General features: G+C 31.1%; 4 protein-coding genes and 1 non-coding gene across 5 annotated transcripts; 1 reads left to right on the top strand and 4 right to left on the bottom strand. All coding sequences in view use genetic code 12, as the record gives it.

The window, feature by feature from the left end:
• Positions 1-141: 141 nt before the first annotated feature.
• DFJ63DRAFT_313542 (uncharacterized protein) lies at positions 142-1869 on the bottom strand (the record flags this gene model as incomplete). The annotated part of the gene is made up of 1 exon (XM_064906190.1): positions 142-1869. One exon carries the CDS (start codon positions 1867-1869, stop codon positions 142-144), a length of 1728 nt encoding a protein of 575 aa, XP_064761754.1.
• Positions 1870-2000: 131 nt separating this feature from the next.
• On the bottom strand, positions 2001-6854 carry DFJ63DRAFT_154409 (putative helicase). Its single transcript, XM_064903617.1, has one exon. The coding sequence runs from the start codon at positions 6426-6428 to the stop codon at positions 2133-2135; it is 4296 nt and encodes a 1431-aa protein (XP_064761753.1). The 5' UTR covers positions 6429-6854; the 3' UTR covers positions 2001-2132.
• On the bottom strand, positions 6662-6733 carry DFJ63DRAFT_t85. Its single transcript has one exon. It is a non-coding gene; the product is annotated as a tRNA-Trp (tRNA).
• A 426-nt stretch (positions 6855-7280) lies between the features above and the next one.
• DFJ63DRAFT_313540 (MCT family MFS transporter) lies at positions 7281-8762 on the bottom strand (the record flags this gene model as incomplete). The annotated part of the gene is made up of 1 exon (XM_064906189.1): positions 7281-8762. The coding sequence occupies one exon, from the start codon at positions 8760-8762 to the stop codon at positions 7281-7283; it is 1482 nt and encodes a 493-aa protein (XP_064761752.1).
• A 6510-nt stretch (positions 8763-15272) lies between these two features.
• On the top strand, positions 15273-18010 carry FCR1 (Fcr1p). Its single transcript, XM_064903607.1, has one exon. The coding sequence runs from the start codon at positions 15656-15658 to the stop codon at positions 17558-17560; it is 1905 nt and encodes a 634-aa protein (XP_064761751.1). The 5' UTR covers positions 15273-15655; the 3' UTR covers positions 17561-18010.
• The last annotated feature ends 1913 nt before the right edge of the window (positions 18011-19923 follow it).

Below are 19923 nucleotides of genomic sequence, written 5' to 3'. Positions count from 1 at the left end.
CCAGGTCTTTATTCGACTCTTTACTTCAACCAATTTCTCCATTTGGGGTTACATATACATATGATTATAAGATGATATTTGATATTTCCAAGATGTCATATTTTAAAATTTACGCGTCTATGAAACCACAAAAAAAATTATTTATAAACTATTTACAAAATTATGTACATGCTCAAAATTATGAGTTTTACTATCAACAGTGTTTAAGATCTGTAATAAAGCAGTTTTGAAGATTTGTTTCTCTTGCTCAGATGGAAAGTTATGACCTAACTCATTGAAGTCTTGCATGAATGATTGGACAGGTGAGTTTGACTTATCCCAGTATTTGTATAAGAAATCAACCATGGCTGATTTATCATTTCTAATGGCCAAGTAAACCACCAATCTAATCCATTTATTGATACTCTTCTGTTGAATATTTAAGAATCCAAAAGACGACTCCCATTCATTCCAGAATTTATCCCATTTGGATGTGTTACCATATGTAAAAAGGATCATTTCTTTCAATGTATGAGGTGTAACACCTTTGTATACTTTGTTTATCAAAAACAATACATCTCTGGCTCTATTGCTGGCTTGGGTTGCAGTGACAGTGTCTGGTATTTCCTTTATGGGAATATTACCTTGTATGATATTGTCGATGGTTTTAGGACCTATGAAATTTTCATCTTGCATAATAGATAATCTCCATAATAAGACTAGAAATTGCTTTTCATACAAAATTTTGATATTCTTGGAAAATAAAGTCAATGAAGAAATGAATTGTGATAAGTCATCAAATAGGTAATCTGGCATTTCCGTAGGACTAGATGAATCGATCAACATATTCGTGTAAAGGATTACATCTTGTTTGATTTCTTCATCTGTATTTAATGCAAATTGTATGGACAGGTACTTTTCATAAATCGCATCTTTAACAGTAGATAAAGATACAGCCTCTGTATCTATATGACGGAGTAGTTTATAAAATTGAATTCTCAAGTTGTGATCCTTTAAACTAGATCCTTGAAAACTATTATCAAAATCTTCCTTGAATTTGATAACTGAAACTTGGGATCTATCACTATTATTGAGATTATCAAAGATTTGTTGTAAGTTAGATCTAGCTGAATAAGTGGAAAAGCTTCTTCTTTGTTCTAAAAAGGACAGTCTATTGATTCCAATGAAGATATCATCATCAAGTTCACCACCATCAAATTCATCTTGGTATTTATGTAAATCTTTTTCTTCACACCAAAGTGTCTCAAGTAATAATTCTTTTCTTCTTTCTTTGGTAAGCATATGAATCATTATATCGGAAATCTTGGTATCACAAACCACCCATGTGTTTGGTTCCTTACCATATGTATTATCAGTTGCTGGTGGTCCTTTACTTGCTCTTTTGAGCATTCTTCTACGAGCTGCTGCACTGATTGCAGCTGAGACCATACCTTCCACCAGAACTATCAAGTTGTGATTCAGTTTTATATATTGTTTCAACTCTGCTGCTGCTTTGAATATATGTTTTTCTGATTTACCAGTAGCGATTATTATATATTTGAATGGTTGATTTTTTGAACTGTACAGATGATCCTCAGGCAAATTTTCAAGATCGAAAAGCTCGAGCTCTTTAAGACCATACTCTCTGGCTAATAAGTCTAAAACTTCTTCCAAGAACTGTGGTGATCCAGCTGGAATTGTCGGTATCTGTATATCTTCATTTTGCATTATTGGTGATGAAACTTTTTCACGCATGAACCATGGAATTGATTCATCTTCCTTCCCACTAGATTTTGGTTCAAATCTAAGATGGCTGATGCCAAAGAATCTGCAACTTAAGAGATTACCAACGACAGCCCTTCTTGAGTTCTGATATAGTAGTCTATACATCGTTGATGTTGTATGAAATGACTACAATATTAACCTAATTAACCATCTCAAATATTTTCAAAAATTATTTAATCTGATCAAAATTTCAGTCACGTGATTCGAATTTTTAAAATTTGTATGGCTAAGGATTTTGCAACTTACATTGTTTTACACTTACTAAATTCCACAAGCCAAAGACGCTTTGTTGGTATATACAGATGTATTTCTATAAAATTATATACATAAATGCAAATGGTTACTAAAAATGTTTTTGTTGGAGGAAATCATGTACTAACTAACTTCTCAATCATGGCTAAAATATCATCGTTTGCTTTGGAGTATGAAGATGAATAATGAGGATTTGAAAGCTTATCTTCTATCACTGCATCAACTAACTTTCTTAATCTTTTAATTAAGACCCCATTTTTACACCAAGTACGAATGGCTAACCAATTATCCACCACTATACCCGGTGAAGTTTGACCTTTTTCTATATGATAGCTTAAGTTATAATCAATTTCACCACCAAATAATAAGGTAGCGAGCGTACTTGTTGGGGTTATATCACCAATGAACATTGCAAAAGTCTTTTGTGACTTACCATAGACTATGAATGGAGACTTGAGTAATTGATTAGAAGACTTGGATGCTTTAGGGGTTAAATCTATCATTTCACGGTATTTATTGGAATCTATATTACCGTCTTCGTCAATCACTTCATCTAATAACCCTTGAACTAATTCATTATCAGGAGCATAATTATCATACACTACTGAATTTGAAAATATTAATGATTTAGTTGCTGGTAAAAGTTCTCCTAATGGTTCTTTCTTGTCTATTTTTTCTACGAATGCTTCATTTCTAATCCAAAATTTGGTCTGTTTAGCTTCTGGATCAATGGCAACAGACCCGACTGATGATTTAAAGAACTTGGGGTCTGGTAACTGAACTCTGGCAATTTGTGGATAGTACGATCCTGTAATAATAGACCTTATAATTGAAAAGTTGTTGTTGTTTCTGTTCAAGTAGGAATGATCGCTACTATAATCTATTGGAATGAATCCCATATCTTTTAAAAATGAAAGATATTGAACTCTTGTTGATGATATATCATTCAAAGTGTTGTATGATAAGTAATTGGTGCTGATGAATGATTTAGCATTTTGTTTTGACTTCCTGAGGTTTTCATATTCGTGATATGCATTTGCTTGAGCAATAAAATCACCATTATTGTTTGAAAATTTATTTCTAATTGCTTTTATTTTATCTCTATCGTCTCTATTGTCTATAAATGGATTTCCTGATGAACTTAACGAGGCTAATGTCAAACAAAACTCTAAACATCCAAATATACAACCGAAAATCAATAACTTACCACTCTGAAGATCAGTTGGTAAGAATGAAAGATATTTTCCAAGATGTGATAAATTACTGAGATTATCTAAAGCACCAATATCATGAAGAAATTTCTTAGATTGAACTAATGACGATTGATCAGGGGCATCAATACCATTATTCAAAAATTCTTCAACATTATTTATACCCATTGCTTTGACAATCAAATATAAGTTTTCAAGTCTTGTTCTTCTTATTTCAGGAATTGGTTGAGCTAACAAAGAACTTTCAACGTCTTTAGTGTATAAATGATAACAATTACCGTTTGTAATACGACCAGATCTACCACGTCTCTGATTGATTTCTGCTTTTGAGCACCAATTTTCCACTAATTTTGTAGTATTTAACTTGGCATCATAGAAAACGTTTTTAGATCTTCCACTATCAACTACCACCACACAATCAGGAATGGTAATAGAGGTTTCCGCAACATTGGTTGAGACGACAATTTTTCTGGTTCCCTTTGCAACGAATTTAAACACAGATTTCTGATCTTGTGAAGATAATGCTGAATGTAATGGTAGAAATCTTCCATTACGATTGTTTTTATCGAAGATTTGTCTCAATCCCTGAATACATTGTGAAATTTCCATTATACCTGGTAAGAACACCAATATAGATCCATGATTATTTTCTGAAGTCAATTTTTCATCAATACTTAAACATAATTCAGCAATAAGATTATAATTAATACTACCAGATTTGAAAAAGTTAGAATCGGCTTTTGGTTTGATGACATCTCCATCATAACTAGTGATACTGAAATCAAGATCTTGTAAAATCTCATCCAAGTAATAATCTTTTATTGGAAAGGTTCTACCTTTAATATGAATATGATTTAAATTTGTCTTAAAGAAATCATTGAAAGTGTTGATATTTACAGTAGCAGACATCAAGATTATTTTTAAATTTGGGAATTTATTCATGACTCTCTTCAATATGATTAATAAGAAATCACTATCAACTGAACGTTCATGAACTTCATCAATGAATATATATTCTAAGTTGTCAAACACAGATGAAGTTGACTTTGATGAGGATGCTAAGAATGATTGTAACATTCTTAATAAAACACCTGTAGTCACAAACGAAATTCTAGTTAATTTATCAGTTTTGTTCTCACCTCTAATAATATAACCAGTTTCTTTTCCTACTTTATCAATTCTTTCATCTGATATTCTTTCAGCCAAACCAATTGTAGAAATACGTCTAGGTTGAGTACAAAGTATCTTACCCTTGAAGTTGCCCTTAGCATTTAAATCATCCAATATGAATTGAACTATTTGAGTTGATTTACCTGAACCTGTTTCCCCTGTTACAATAGTCACCTTATTTTTATTAATCATTGAAATTAATTCATCTTTAGCGTTCCAAGCCGGCAATTGACTTCTCTTTTGAATTGAATCAGCCAAACCCTTTGAATCCTTCTTTGAGATATAATTACTTTTTAAAGTGTCTATATCCTTTGCTGAAAGGGTAATTTTCCTATTCGAATTGGATTTGTTATTTTTGTAGCTTAAATCACTATTAGATGAGTTCTCTGATGATGCAGAGATCTTTTCCAACTCCGTCTCATCAACTAATGAGCCTGGGTTATCTATAATTCTGGATATATTATCTTGCAACCATTCCACTATGTTGAATATCAAACAATCACCCAACCAATGATTATTTATAATCTCATGAATTAATTGATTTAAAATGGATAATTTGATGTAGTTGGCTAATTTAAATGAGGTATCATTAACCACCACCTGTATACCTGGTAACTCGTTTGGATAATATTGACTTTTAAATAACCTTACACTTAAGATATTTTTATCGTCTTTATTAGTAACTAAGTTCTTAGGATTTAAAGATATGGTAACGATATCCTTGTTATCTTTTAATAAAAATTCAAATTTATTAGAATCCATCATTTCTAATCCTTCCAATTCTTGTTCCCATAATAAATCTGAATCTTCAACATTGAAATCGTCTGGTATTGTTGGAGTAGGTAATGAAGGAATCAAATTTTGAGTTAACTTTATGGCAGTATCTAATTCGTTGAAGTCATTTTCCTCTAAAACTGATAATATCTCATCTTCATCTAATCCTGATTGGAAGAGTCTTTTTAACTTATATTCTAATTGTAAATTTTTAGATAGTTTTAGTTGAACTTGTGAATCTTTGCTGGTTTTACTGAAAAATGCAGGCAAATCATCTTCAGGTATATGAAATAATAACCACTCTAATGAGTCCACAAACGTATTAGTAAATTTGAATGATTCTGCAATATGTTGTTTTCTGAATCCCAAGTTTAATAAACTTTGAGTGTCCTTGTGTAAATCTCTTCCTTCCGATGATGTGGGAGACTCAAGAATCCAATTTATATGTTTTTTAATGCAAGTTTCTATGGAATTTCTAATGTCAGTTGGGAAATCTATAAATGGTGCTGCTTCCCAAACTTTCCTTGGAAATGTGACTGTAGGTGTTAACTTTTCTGTTGATGATGGTTTCTTTAGTTGGGCTCCATTGCTCTTGTTATTTGCTGTTGTTATTATCATTGTCGGTTTTTTGGTCTTTAATTCGTTTTGTTCTTTGATTAATCTTTCCTTTTCTTTCTTTCCATTCAATTCAATTTGATCTAGATGAGTTGTGAATGGACTAGTGTTGTATATCAAGTCATGTTTATACTTGTTGTCTTTGAGTAAAGCTGTTCTTTCCCCTTCTAATTGAACCCAGTAATCTCTGAAAATAATTGGAAACAACATCTTCATATTCTTGACGAAATTGATTCTGTACAAAGTGTAAGTGGCAGACATATGTCTTGCTTCATTTGTAGTTGCACAGTGATCATAAGTCGGTACATATCGTAATTGAACAATATTCTTATCTTTTGGATTCTCCCACCTCATTACTGCAATACATCTGAATCCATTATTTCCACGTTTCTGCATCTCAAACTCTGGTTTGATCCACTTCTGCTTCTGGCAGAACTCATATAATAAGGTTGCAGGTAATTTACCTGTCCATCCAAAATTTTCTCCAATGACTAGACCTCTTTGAGGTTTCTTGGGATCATCGTTGGATGCAGTTTCTGTAGATGAAGATTTGTCCTTTTTCTTCGATTTGGAGTCGTTCTTTTCAGGAACTGCCAGTGGCGGTGGAGTCGATAATTTTGATGATTTCCCCTTCTTTGCCATATTATCAAAACTTCATAATCTTGCTTATAGAACTTAAAAAAGAATTCATGTAATTTTTACAACCAAAATTTGAAATGCTTAATTTTTTTTTGGTGATAGATCATTACCTCAACTTAATCAAACCGAAAAAAATCTTTACAGCAGAGGGTTTAGTTCAGTATACATTAATTTTAAGACTTCCTTTTCATAATTTAAATAGTATATCTTGTAAAATTTGCAAAAAAGAAAGGAATTGACACGGACAGGAATCGAACCTGCAACCCTTCGATTTGGAGTCGAAAGCTCTACCATTGAGCCACCGCATCACCCTTAAAGAGCCCGCCCCAAAATGTCGCTGTCGACAATATGATCATTGAGTGAAAAATTCTGCAATTTTTTGATTTTCGAAGAATTTTAAACGATTATGAAATCCAAATCTGGTGTAAATGATTCAATATCAATCTGATTTTCAAATGAGAGTGTGTAATTGTATAATTTAGATAGAAAAAATAAGTCAATTTTCATTGAAGATAATTAAATTGTGTTATAATTTCTTGTACTTTACTTGCATTTATTGCAAATTTGAAGAAAAATATAATTGTTTAAAAGTAAAGACTCAAAACATTCTTTAGCAAATCTAACTCAATATAACAGTAATATTTCCACATTAGCTATTAATGAAGTTGGCATTTTAGTTCAAAAGCGAGAGATGATTCTTAAAATCTGGTAGCGCGACACATTCTCATATGTCTATTAGATATTATATATGAATAAACAAAATTGATTCAGAAGAGTTGAGAATATGTAATATTATCTAGTTTAATTCTAAGGAGGACAAAATAGTTCTTGTTACTAACAATAGACAACAGTAGACTAAATCTTTTGAGAGCTCGTCTTGAAACAGCTGGCAACTACCCCACCCAATGAAACTTTTACTCCTAAGAAATCAGTTTTATCAGCATCCAAGCTCTTTGTTAGTGAATCTCTGGCCTTGATATATCCTCTCAATATAAACAAGGACAATGCACAGGCTAAAAATGAGCATCCAGCAAAGATCGAGCAATCAACATATTGAGTAGGATCAACTAAACCACCACCACCATGTTTCAATGTAAGCCCTATGACAGGTGAAAATAAGCCAGCTACTGCCATTATCATCCATAACATACTAAAAGTAGTATTCATTTTCTGGAGTCCAAAAGTTCGTGCTACAGCGGGAGCCAACATTCCATACACTGATCCCATTAAAGACCCAACCATAATACAAAACACTATTACAGTTGCAAAGTTTCTAGCTGGTATCCACATTGCTAAACAAAGAATCCCAACAATGATATAACAAACACATGTTACAGTAACAGCACCGTACTTATCAGATAACAAGCCAACACATGGTCTACCTAGTGCGTTCCCTAATTGAAGCATTGCTGCTGAAATTGACCCTTGATATTCAGAATATCCTAAAGATGTGGTAAATTGAGCTAATGTATATAAGACAATAACATATCCAAACATACAGGTTATAACAAAGAAGGCAAAAATCCAAAATCCAGCTGTACTCAAGACCTCTTTATCATATACTCTAAATTGAACAATTGCATGCTTGTTTCTTGATCTCAAAAGGGCAATAGCAATCCAAACTAAGATAAATCCAATTATACTTTGTATTCTTAAAGCCCAGAATACACTTTTAGTATCAACAACATGCTGCATTCCCAAGTTAAAACAAATTCCGCCCACCCCAGAACCAGCAGTTGCAAATCCTCCTGCTAATACTCTCTTCTTTTTAAAATATTGAGGTAAAATAGTTGTTCCTGGTATAGATACTAAAGCTAATCCAAAACTTTGCATAAAACCTTGAGTCAAATAAAGTTGCCATTTCTTAGTGCAAAAGCTAGCAAGCATCAAAGAACAAAATTGTAAACAATTCCCAATGGCAATCGTTGGTCTTGTTCCAATCTTTCCCATCATATAATTAATAACTGGAGAGAAGAAAACCCCAACTCCAAATGCAATACCTCCAATATAACTATAATCAATCTTATTAGCATCAGGAAAGGTATCATTATTCAAATAGTAAGCAAAATAGATAGCAAATCCTGAATTCTGTCCCCAACTAGAAAAGAAAATTAAGAAACTTGCAAAACATATGACCCAAGAATAACCTTGGTCCATTAAAAGTTCTGGTTCAATTTGTTTCTCAATGTCTTTAGGTGCAGAATTACTAGTATCTTGTGACTCGTTAACTTCTCTAGATTTCATTACCGTAACTCCGAACAACTTGTCTTCATTGTTTGTCAAGTTATTTTTAGGGCCAGAAAGCTTAGAAATCTCAATTTGAGTTGGTTCAGACATTTTAATTAGAGGTAATAATATAAACTTATAATGATTTAGGGATAAAAATAAAATGATAAAAGAGGGGGGCTCCTCCGATCTACTATATAGTCGGGTTTATATATTAAACTTCATGCAAATGGTAGCGTCTCATAAGTGGCTTCTCGGAAACGATCCGCATGTTTGCGAATTTTTCATTCTTTTCAAATTTGAGTCATTTCAACATACAAAATAATCCATACAAGCAATCAACGCAATGATTTTAACTCCTTGATTTATAATTAGAAATGGTCGGACCGTAGAAGTGAAAATATGGATAATAGCGAAGTGTTGTATTGTGCATTGAAAGCAATTCTCTCATACTAATTCTATTTCGGATAACTAATCCTGATAACAAAGGTAATTCAGGGTAAAGTTGTTGTTAAACGGTTGACAAGCTTTGTCCAACTAATGCATGAAAACTGGAGAAGTCTCATGTCATAAATACTTTACTGAACTGGGGAAGTTATAAGAAGGTGTTATCAATGGTAGCGCTTATTTTCCATTTTCAATAAGTTGAGCATGAGCCGAGGATCAAGTAAATCGATCATCAAGTGAATGGTGATGCAGTTGCTGCAAAAGCTTGTTTAATTGAGTTTGACGCTTCTGTTAGAAGCATTTCGAGCATTTCCAAATGATCTGATTTATTTCAGATACCATATAATACGAGACACAAAAAAAGTGTTAATGACCGTTTACATGGACGATTGAGATATAACCTGTTTTCTCTACAATGATGCCGAGGAAGTATACTTCCTCCTTACATAAGGATATCCTACCACATCTACGAATATAACATTATCATAACTAATGCTTCTAATCGAATTTTTTCTTATATGATGTTGTATTTCTCCTAAAATGAGGGCGCTTGCCATTTTCGTACATCTTTTTTTTTCAAACGTGTTGGAAACCATATGATGTTTTATCACGAGCCCTGAAAGTTCAAAATCATTAACCATAAGGTTCACGGGGTGAACAATAACCGTTACTTGTTATATAATCATCAGCACTTTATGGCAGTGTGAACTTGTTTCATTCGAGTTAAACAGCCGGAATTCTTTGCGATTTTGGTCGTAATACAGTCTAAGTTGACAAGATTCAATCTTGAAATATCGTACCGGTTCAATCAAGTGTTTCATTGAGAATATCAACTTCTATACAGACTCTATTTAGTTAAAACATCAATTATCAGAGTACTTCAAATAATAATTGTTTAACAGGATCTTGTACGGTATAGCGTTAAATATAAAACTGAACACGAGATGCTTCGATAAGCGCTGACAAATAGGATCTTGTATCCCAGTACCTTATCAACTAAGCCCTTTTAGAGAAATTCACCAAAAAATAACTGTTTTAGGCAAACCGTTACAGTGGGCTAAACAATGTGTTGATACTAGGTTTATAGTGGTGTCCATAAAACCGAGATATAGATCAACAGAGTAAGAGCGGGATCATAAAATGGAATATTTTTATAGAAATAATCTATTCCACAGAAATGGACTTTGAAAATCTTGGATTACTAAGATTAGAAATGTTCTAGGATGTTAAACAATAGAAAGTCGTTCCTAAGGAACAAATAGAACTAAATTTTTCGTAACTGAATCAAACAGCAAAATAATAATAATCATTATAATGAAATATAATTGAAAATAATATTCGAAATCAAAATAATTCTAAAAAAATATCCCAAGGCAAAGAAGAGAAATATGTAGAGAAAAATGTGGTTAACAGGAATTATAATTGATAGATAGAAAATGTTACATGACAGCTTCTAGAAGCTTTGTCAAATGCGAAGATCCATCCCAAATTATGCAAGATTTATTTTTTTTCCCGATAGACCCTATCCCCCCACCTTCCTAATGCCACATAAACACATGCTCTCTCGATGATAATATTTTTAAACACCAGAAAATGGGTCTCGGTTTCCATTTATGATTCAGAACAGGATACCTTTTTGTAGTGGAGGAATGCATGGAAGCATTCGAGTCAAGGAATATTTTCTAACGAATATTATCAAAAGTCAATAAGGTCAATAAATCATAAAATAAATCATTCAAGGAGGGGAGAACGACGGTATATGCAAGTTTTAAAGACAAGGCTCAGCACTTGAAACAATAAAATAGAAGGATTGAGATATTAAAAACAGTCCATATGATATAGGTGACAAACAATTGGTTAAAAATAATATTTTGAAACCTTCCCCATTCCCCTATTCATCTCAAAGCACGCCACCATGTTAACTAAAAAACAAACAGATACGAATGCAGATAACGAGGCACTTTTGCTATGCCATGCCTTGTAAGGCGATTTCCCAAGATAAGATGGGTAATCCTGTTTAGAAGAGGTTTTTAAAAAAGAGAACCTGGTTTGAAACAAGCCATGGTAATAGTCCTGATACGGAATATTCATCACCAAATTGGATGGATAGTTAGTTCCTTATTCAAAAATCTGAATGTATTACGAAAGTTAAGTTAGAAAACTTTAGCGCCCGTAGACTAATTTCATGTAAGTTACCTAAAATATATGCATGTAAAGTCGTATTGACAGTGGTCCGAACGGCAAAAAAGCTACACATAGATGTGTACTTTAGTATAAACATGATCAAGAACTAGCATTTATCACGCAAATATATGCCTATACCGGATTTTAACTTAAAGAAGAATCACTATTATAGTTTGTAACTAGTGGCTGTGTATGTGCCTGGAGATAGCTTCTTTACTGTTTTGGAACATGACAATAAAGTGAAAAATTTAAATAAATCGTGATTTGCGGGGCAGAGGAAAGTCGAAATTAAACTCTTTTTGGTGCCGTGGCGGTTAGAGATAAGGAACCAACTTTACCGTTAAACAGTTGAGAAGAGAAAGAGAAAGAGAAAGAGACAATGGAATTATTTAATAGTCGAATTGGGAAAACTAAAAAATCATGAAAGTGAAAAATAAATGTTCCAATTATTAAAAAATAATTTAAACCTGCAGCTATAATAGACAGTTTGTACATGTACGGTTAGTGTACCGTCTACAGAATAAAATAATAATATTTGATATTGATAAACATGACAAATTTAGGATTTCGGAGGTCAGCGACGATTACTTTTGGGGGTGTACATATACATTAAGAAACTAAAGAAGCAAATTCACAAAACCAATACTAAATGGTCCATGTTTCAGCATGGATTTCCATATCTCCATAAGGTGATTGAAGTCATAATGATGGGAATCGAAATTGTAGATGAAAATTTTATTATAGAAACATAAAGCTTCATCGAGAAAGTATCTGTTTAGACATACCACCGAGTAATGGCGAGATAATAATAAAGAGCGAGATACACTAAACAAAGTTGAAGAAAATAGATATGCTCAAAGAAATATGCAATATGTACAAAATATTGTAGTGGCTTACGTTGTTGATTGTCATAAATGTATATAATTATTAATCAGTGATAAGACTAGATTATCAACTGGTTGTTAAAAAAAAAACCAATTATTTTGAAACTAAATTTCGATATGATAAAAAATAACCTTTAAAGAAGGTTGTTACACGATTCAGTAGATCTTCGGTACAAATATTTACTTTCACGGTAATTCATTTATGCCACTACTATTTTTAGAACTTATACAGTGCTCCCCTCTTTTTCAATTCATTCATGCCATAAAATCAAAATAAAAAATAAGGCTTACGGAATAAATGAGGAGTAGCCAATGAGAGTGCCTTACCTTTGTATCTAACTACGGTTTACAAACGTCTGACGATCAAAGAATGAAAGAACCCGGAAAAACCACATTATTCATTGTTGCAATGAATCAAAATTAACAATTCTAAAAAGAAGAAGATATTGAAACAGTGTAGAAAAATGCACTAGTTAAACATTGAATTATGGTGAATATCCCATGGCAATCTTTGCATGACTGTCAGCCGTGTGTCCAATAAGAACTATTAAAAAAAAAAAACCGATCGTAGCAACGAAAATAATAGCTACACAAACTAATAATTGTTAGATAAAAATTAGTAAAATGAAGTAATGGTAAGTTAAATGGGATTATCGAGATAAAATATAAAAATATCACTTTATCAGTGCCTGAAAATGAAAATACGTTCCATTATCATTTATAATCGATAGCGGGACAATTTACATTTTTTCCCTTTAATTATATAACTAGGAGATGAGGAGAGGTTAGTTGGCGCAAACAGAAAAAAATAAAAAAATGAAAAAAAATAAATGTAATATACGAAAAGATAAACCAAAAACTTTTATAAAACTTCATTAGTTCAGTCTACAGGAAATTATTTCTTTAATAGGATTAGACGCTAAGGTTGAATGATAATAGAAGTAGTAAATGATGATATAAAAATAAATTTCCATTGTGTAAAAAATAAATTGTTCTACATATGGTAAACAAATGGAATCGATAATTCACCTGGGGTTGTGACTTCCGTCCTCCGTTCATCAATACGGAATTACACAAGCTTTTTTATTTCATTTTCATGTTATCATATTCATTGCTGTTTATATTGTCTTTTTCTAGATGAAGTAGAGGTAGGCATAGTAAGGTGAGTACATGAAATAGGGTGGTTATAATCAAAATGGGAATGAATTTCACTTAAACAAGAATTCAAAACCATTGGTAAACTATACTAAACTAATGTTGCAATTAAACTAAGTGGAACCATACTATAAAGCAGACCACTGCAAAAAAAATCTCAAAAACTAGAAAGAATAAGAGTGAGAACCAAAAGACAAAGAGCAAAATAAAATAAAATAAAAAAGAAAAGAAAAATATCTGGCTGCTTTAGAAAAGAGAACAATGGCAACAAGATGGAGAAACCATAAAAATAAAAAAGGGTGTGGCATAAGTCAAACTATAGTTAACGAAATTTTATAGTGTAGAACGAATTAGTTCAAAAGTAGTTAACTAGTGTATTTATTTTCTTCTTCTTTGTTGATATTTTTTTTTTTCTTTCAGTTACACCCCCCCTTTTTGTTCCCCCATCTTTCAGTAACGGCAAATACATTTACGTGAAAGGAATGTAAAAGTTATGAATAAAAATAAACATAAACAATCAAGTCAATAATAATAATCTGTAGAAGAAGCAAAATAATATCAATGATAACAAGTATAATGATTAGATGGTTTGAATATTATTTTAGAAAAAAAAAAAAGCTTAAATATTAGTAATGAATGAAAAATTGATAGTTCAGCAATGAACTAATATTATAGCAACACCATCATCTAATCGATGATGATATATGATAAATATTATCATCTAATCTATCAAATATAATTAATAACTCATTATTATCAGTAATTATGAATGACTGATTTTCTGATTATTTTTCAGTGAGTGAGCTCTGAGCTCTCACTAACAGATGGAGGGAAAAAAGATTTGAGACCATTTGAAAACCAGACACCTTCATAATCAGGATTTTTTATTTTTTTATTTTTTTTATTTTTTTTTATTATTTTTTTTTTCATCGGTTTCGGATATAAAAATTTAATGTGATTTTAAATCCTAGTCCCTCCCTCCACCAAAAAAAAAAAGAAAAGAATCGGAAGATCGGCTTTTAATAAATGAGGAAAAAAAAAAAGAATTCTTTTTTTTTTTTTTTTTGGTTTAGTAAATTTAACAATAATGAGCATGCCGAACATAGAGAAAGAGGGACAACTAACGAAGAACACAACCATTTAGCTCAAAGCAGTTAGCTATACGTTACTTTTATTATTAATAATACCAGTAAATAATAATGATCAAATAAACTAATTGTTAACATGCACATTTTCATTTTAAATTTTAACTTTTGTAGGATTGTTTCTTTTTTATAATTAAAATTTACGTTAATTTAATCGGTTTTTTTTTTTTTTGGAGTAGTACGGTAATTGTGTGTGTATTATATATATTTTTTGTTCCTGTCTGACTGTCTCTTTATAATCTAGAACTTCCTGTTATATCAAAATTTAATATAAATAAATCCATAAAGTATCATTTGAATTATTTTTATCATTGCTGGCAACTTTTTATATATTTTCAATTCTTCAATTTATATATAACTAAAAATAGTGATATCAAGTTATTAGTAATATTATTATTATTGTACACTTATATATATCTATAACAAAAAACCATTATTACCATTCTTTCTACTATTAGTATCAATTACATCATACTAGTATTCACAAAGTAGAAGAATATCCTACCAACCATCCATCCAACCTAACTAGTGACACTCTAACCACTCACTATCACCACATTAGATATTCATATATATTCCCATTCTATCAAAAGTTCATCCCTTTCACCACCCAATCATACCCCGTTATATTATATTGCAAACACACATCACATCTTTCCCCAACCCGTTGATGTCATCACAATTCACAATTCACAGTTAACCATCTATTATTATTTAATCCATCATCTTAAACTGAGTCATATATCCGCTAACACCACCTACCTCACTCCCTACATATTATCACTAATTGTGTGTTAATTATCAACTCACTTATTAATAATAATATTCATAATTTTTTTTGTTTAACGGGTAACGTCAATCAGAACGCATAAACTAAAAATTCAATTTTTTTTTTTTAGCTCCGTTAGCTGAACTGTGCCTATTCCGTCTACTGAAATCTATCGGGCTGTACTTTAGAAATTATTACAACATCTACTTGACGTATTTCTATTACTTGTTGCACGAGTATATTAGACTTATATTTATTAATAGTAGTTCATCAAGTCATCTTTAAACTACTATATCATCATTACTTATAAAACTATAATAGTTCTCACAACCACTAATAATTTTTTTTTGCCCTCCCTGTTGCGAAATATTCACCACTAGAGAGACAATTAAAACAACAACAACAACAACTACTACTATCATGGCAAATTCGAATTCTCCATCGGATGATACCGATTCTCATCATAACCATAATCATAATCATGCCAATCATATTAAAAAGAAGAGAGTTGGAAAAGCTTGTGATTCATGTAGAATAAAGAAAACTAAATGTGATGGTAAGAAACCATGTAATCGATGTTTAATTGATAATAAAATTTGTGTGTTCACTGAAAAGAAAAAATTAAGAGAAAAGAATCATCCTCAAGGTTATGTCGAATTATTAGAAACAAGATTAGACATCTTGACTAAATCTTTAGAAAAATTGATTGAAATACTGAAACCTCATGTAAAGATCTTATCTGATTTGATTGATCAATATGATGATGAAGATAATGAACATGATGAAAATAATAATGATAATGATGATGACTTTGATACTGATGAAAATGATGAAGTTGATATTAAGGAAGAACATAATCATACTGATTTAGATTCAAAATCAACTGATTCTATCATTCCAATTAATAGAGTGGTTACATTTCTTATTAATAATCAAGGTTTATTAAATAATTTGCCTACTGAGTGGGAAGAAGGAAGTTTAATTGCTGCTAATTTAACTTCAAAAAATTTAATTAAATCAAGTCAATTATTTGAAAATCATAAATTATCAAATTTATCTTCATCCGATTTTAATCCGGTTAATAATAATAGACCTATCCTTGGTTCTTCCCACGATTCAAAAAATCACCAAATTTCAAATTTAGGCGAACCAGTGAATAAAAAAGTCAAGCAAGAAAAAAATACCAACAGTAAGAATTTTTTATTCCACGACGATGATGAATTTGAAGATGAAGAAGATGCTTTTATAGATGAAGATGATGAATATGATGATATTTCTTCTAAAGTTACTACCTCTCCTCAAAATTCTCAAACTTCAATAACTGATCAATTAAATCTTCGTGATTTTTCCCTTGGAGGTTTCTCACAGAATTCTCAAATTCAAGTCCATCATCCATCACAAATAGGTAATAACAATAGTAATCATCATCATCATCATCAACATCATCATAGTCATTCTGGTATTCCCAATGAAGTAGATAATGAATCTATGGTATCTCCTATATCTTCAAGAAAAAATTCCCATAAATCATATCATAAAAGACCATCACCACAATCTCAATATGGTCAAAGTTTCGATAATAGTAATAATAATTCATCATCGTTTGCAAAGGCTACTTTATTTTCATCTCCTGGTAATGCTACTTCAACCTCTTCATTACCTTTATTAACTAAAGATAGTTCAATGATATCCACTGAAGATATTTCTGCCATTACAAATTCTCCTCCTACATCAATTTCAAATGGTCATCAACAACAATCACAACAAGGGATTGCTCCTTTAAATAGAAGATCATCATCTAGTTCTATCAATAGACCGTTTTCTCCTGGTCATCATCAAAAATTAAGAAATAGTGGTCATGTTCATAAACCTTATCATAATGGAAATGCTAATGGTTCAACATCATCAACATCTTCAAGTAATCAAAAGATAAATAATTTTATAAATAATAATGGAAATGAATTCCATTTACAAAATTTTTCAAATCCAAGTACTACTGCTACAAGTTTAAATTCATTATTTGATTTTAATAATGCTTCCAGTGTAAATGGAGGTAATTTTAAGCAAGCAGCTGGTGTAATGAACCAATATGATAATACTATTATACCAGCTCAAAGCAATGAAAATTCCAATACATCTTTATTTTTTAATGATTTTATTAATCAACAACAGGCTCAACAACAACAAGTTCAACAATTGAATGGATACCATTCAACTTCTCATCAACAACAAATTTATGAAGAACCTTCCATTTTTGCATTTAATAATTTCCAATCGATAGATTTGATAGTTAATGATAATGGTCAAGAGCATTCTACAAATTAGTTCAATTCCATTACTTTCTAACATCCCTTTGTTCAGTATATTTATTCATCGCTCATATAAAATTATAATTCACACAACCTTTGAATTATTACATCAGTTATTTATTTATTTATTTTATTTTATTTTATTTATCCGTCTACAACGATTTAGTGCTAGTGTTTTTGCTTTTATTGTTTTTATTTGTTAGTTTACGTTGTATATATCCTACTTCTTTCCTTTTCACCCCCCTCCTTGTCTCGTATGGATTTCGAGTTAGTATTTCTTATGGTTTTAATTTATTTAATTTTTACGGTTTTTCTATTTTCTATTTTTAATATTAAAGGTTTTTGTTAAATAAGTGTAATTCGTTCATTCACAATTAGAGATATTGGAGCTTTTGATGTGTAACTTATTGATTTAGTTCCTCTTACTAGTTTAAAAATATATGTCTATTTATTTATTTTAAACCATACATAAAACTCGTAAGATTTATCTGATAAGGAATAGTTTAACTGGATACTTCATGACATAACTTCGACAGGGAGGAGTTAGAAATAAAGAACTTACTTATTACGATTCCATCCTACAACATATAAGTAATAATGGTTAATATAAAGTATATGTCTTGAAGGTCTACATTATCCAAGTTGAAAGGGGGGTGTTTTTCTTTTGGTTTGATTTCAGTCGTTTAACCACAACTTACATGCAGTACGCTGTAGTTATGACAGAAATAATATTTTGCAATCAAAAAAAAAATAAAAACATGTTTTTTTTTGGTGACATAAAATTCCGGCGAGAAGAAATGAGAAATTGGTGACAATAACGGATAGCGGTAGAAATTTCTTTTTTCTTGAGTTATATGCGAGAAAAATATTAAATTCTTTGAAAATAGTGAACAATTAAAATTGGAGGAATGGTGGAGGATGCTTTAACTCATGATGATGATAGTGTTGATATGAAATAAAGTAAACAACATGGGTTCAGGTTTGTGACTGGAATCGAATGGTGGGGGAGAACGGAGAACGAACAAAAGTCCGGGACTAATGTGGCACCTATACCAGCTGCAGATGCAGAAGTAGCAGTATCAGCAGCAGCCGCAAAGAAAAATAATGAGATTTGTCATAAATTAATAAAGTGAGATTTGGTGACACCACTGAGTATCGATTAGTTAGTAATTAGTTATTAATCAATTAGATATTTTGATATAACCCATCTAGTTTATTCAATGTAATTTAATAGTCTAAATAAGAATATACCAAGAAGAACCACAATAGAAACAAACAAACAAACAAAGTAATTAACATGAACGAAAAATTGGTTATTACCGATAAAATCCAACTTTAAAACTACATTTGATACCAATTACAGAAATAAACCAAGACAATTGTTCAGCCTTTGTGTTTATGAAGTTTCTATTTTGGCAGCACCTGGATTAATGTTTCAACAAAACTTACAGTTTAAATCTAGCCTTTCATTTGACTTTTGTAAATGGCTGATTATATCGATTTTCTAGAGATTCTCTTCATATTATTTTTTTTTGATGTGCCGCCCCTCCTCTCAAATATCTGTTGATAAAAACATTTATTGTTATGTACCTTCTTCCAGAGTCGTATACGACCCAAGTCTACTATAGGATTACGTATGAGGTAATAACCCATTCAGAAATGGAATTAGAGAATGTGAGACTATGAAGTACTTGGCATGCATAGGGGGTGTGGTTTGAAGTAATCACTCACTTTTCCCAAGAAAGATTTACCATTATTGCTGTTAATTATCACCCATGTTTTAAAATATTTGAGAGAATAATAATAGTAGTTATACAGTAAAAATCTAAAACTATTACTATATTGACAGATTAAAAAAACCGTTGAGGTAATTTTTAAACTTAGCAGTAGTAGCAATTGTAGCCGCTAAATACTTTCTCTTCTGATCGTTCTTTTTTTCTCTCTGTTTACTTCAGCCTTTCGTGTCAGTTGAAAGTTACTCTGACATTCATACTCTTCTCTGTTTAAGTTAAAGTTTCTACAATACATCTGATTTATGATCTTAACATTCATCACATTTAATGAGCCATTATGAATATCTACTTGTCTTATCTTTAATCATCAATGTTCGATCGGTCGGATAGTGATAGAATTAATGACAATTTCATTTTTAGTTTGCGTTATATATATCCTGATTTTTAAGAGGTGCGTGATATAATTCTCTCTCACTTTTATTTTTTCTGTGCTGTTCCTGTTTAAAACAGGTCTTTCTCTCATTTTACCTCTTACTTCAGGAAATCGGCCGAAAATAAAAAATCGGTGATACATTTAAAAAAAAAAAAAAGGTAAACAAAAAAAATTAAAAAAAATAAAAATCATATGGAATAGTGAAAAATAAAG

The sequence above is a fragment of the Scheffersomyces coipomensis genome (assembly GCF_036884675.1).
Source record: "Scheffersomyces coipomensis strain NRRL Y-17651 chromosome Unknown DFJ63scaffold_4, whole genome shotgun sequence".
NCBI classification, from domain to species: Eukaryota; Fungi; Ascomycota; class Pichiomycetes; order Serinales; family Debaryomycetaceae; genus Scheffersomyces; species Scheffersomyces coipomensis.
This window is presented reverse-complemented; position numbering and strand designations above follow the sequence as displayed.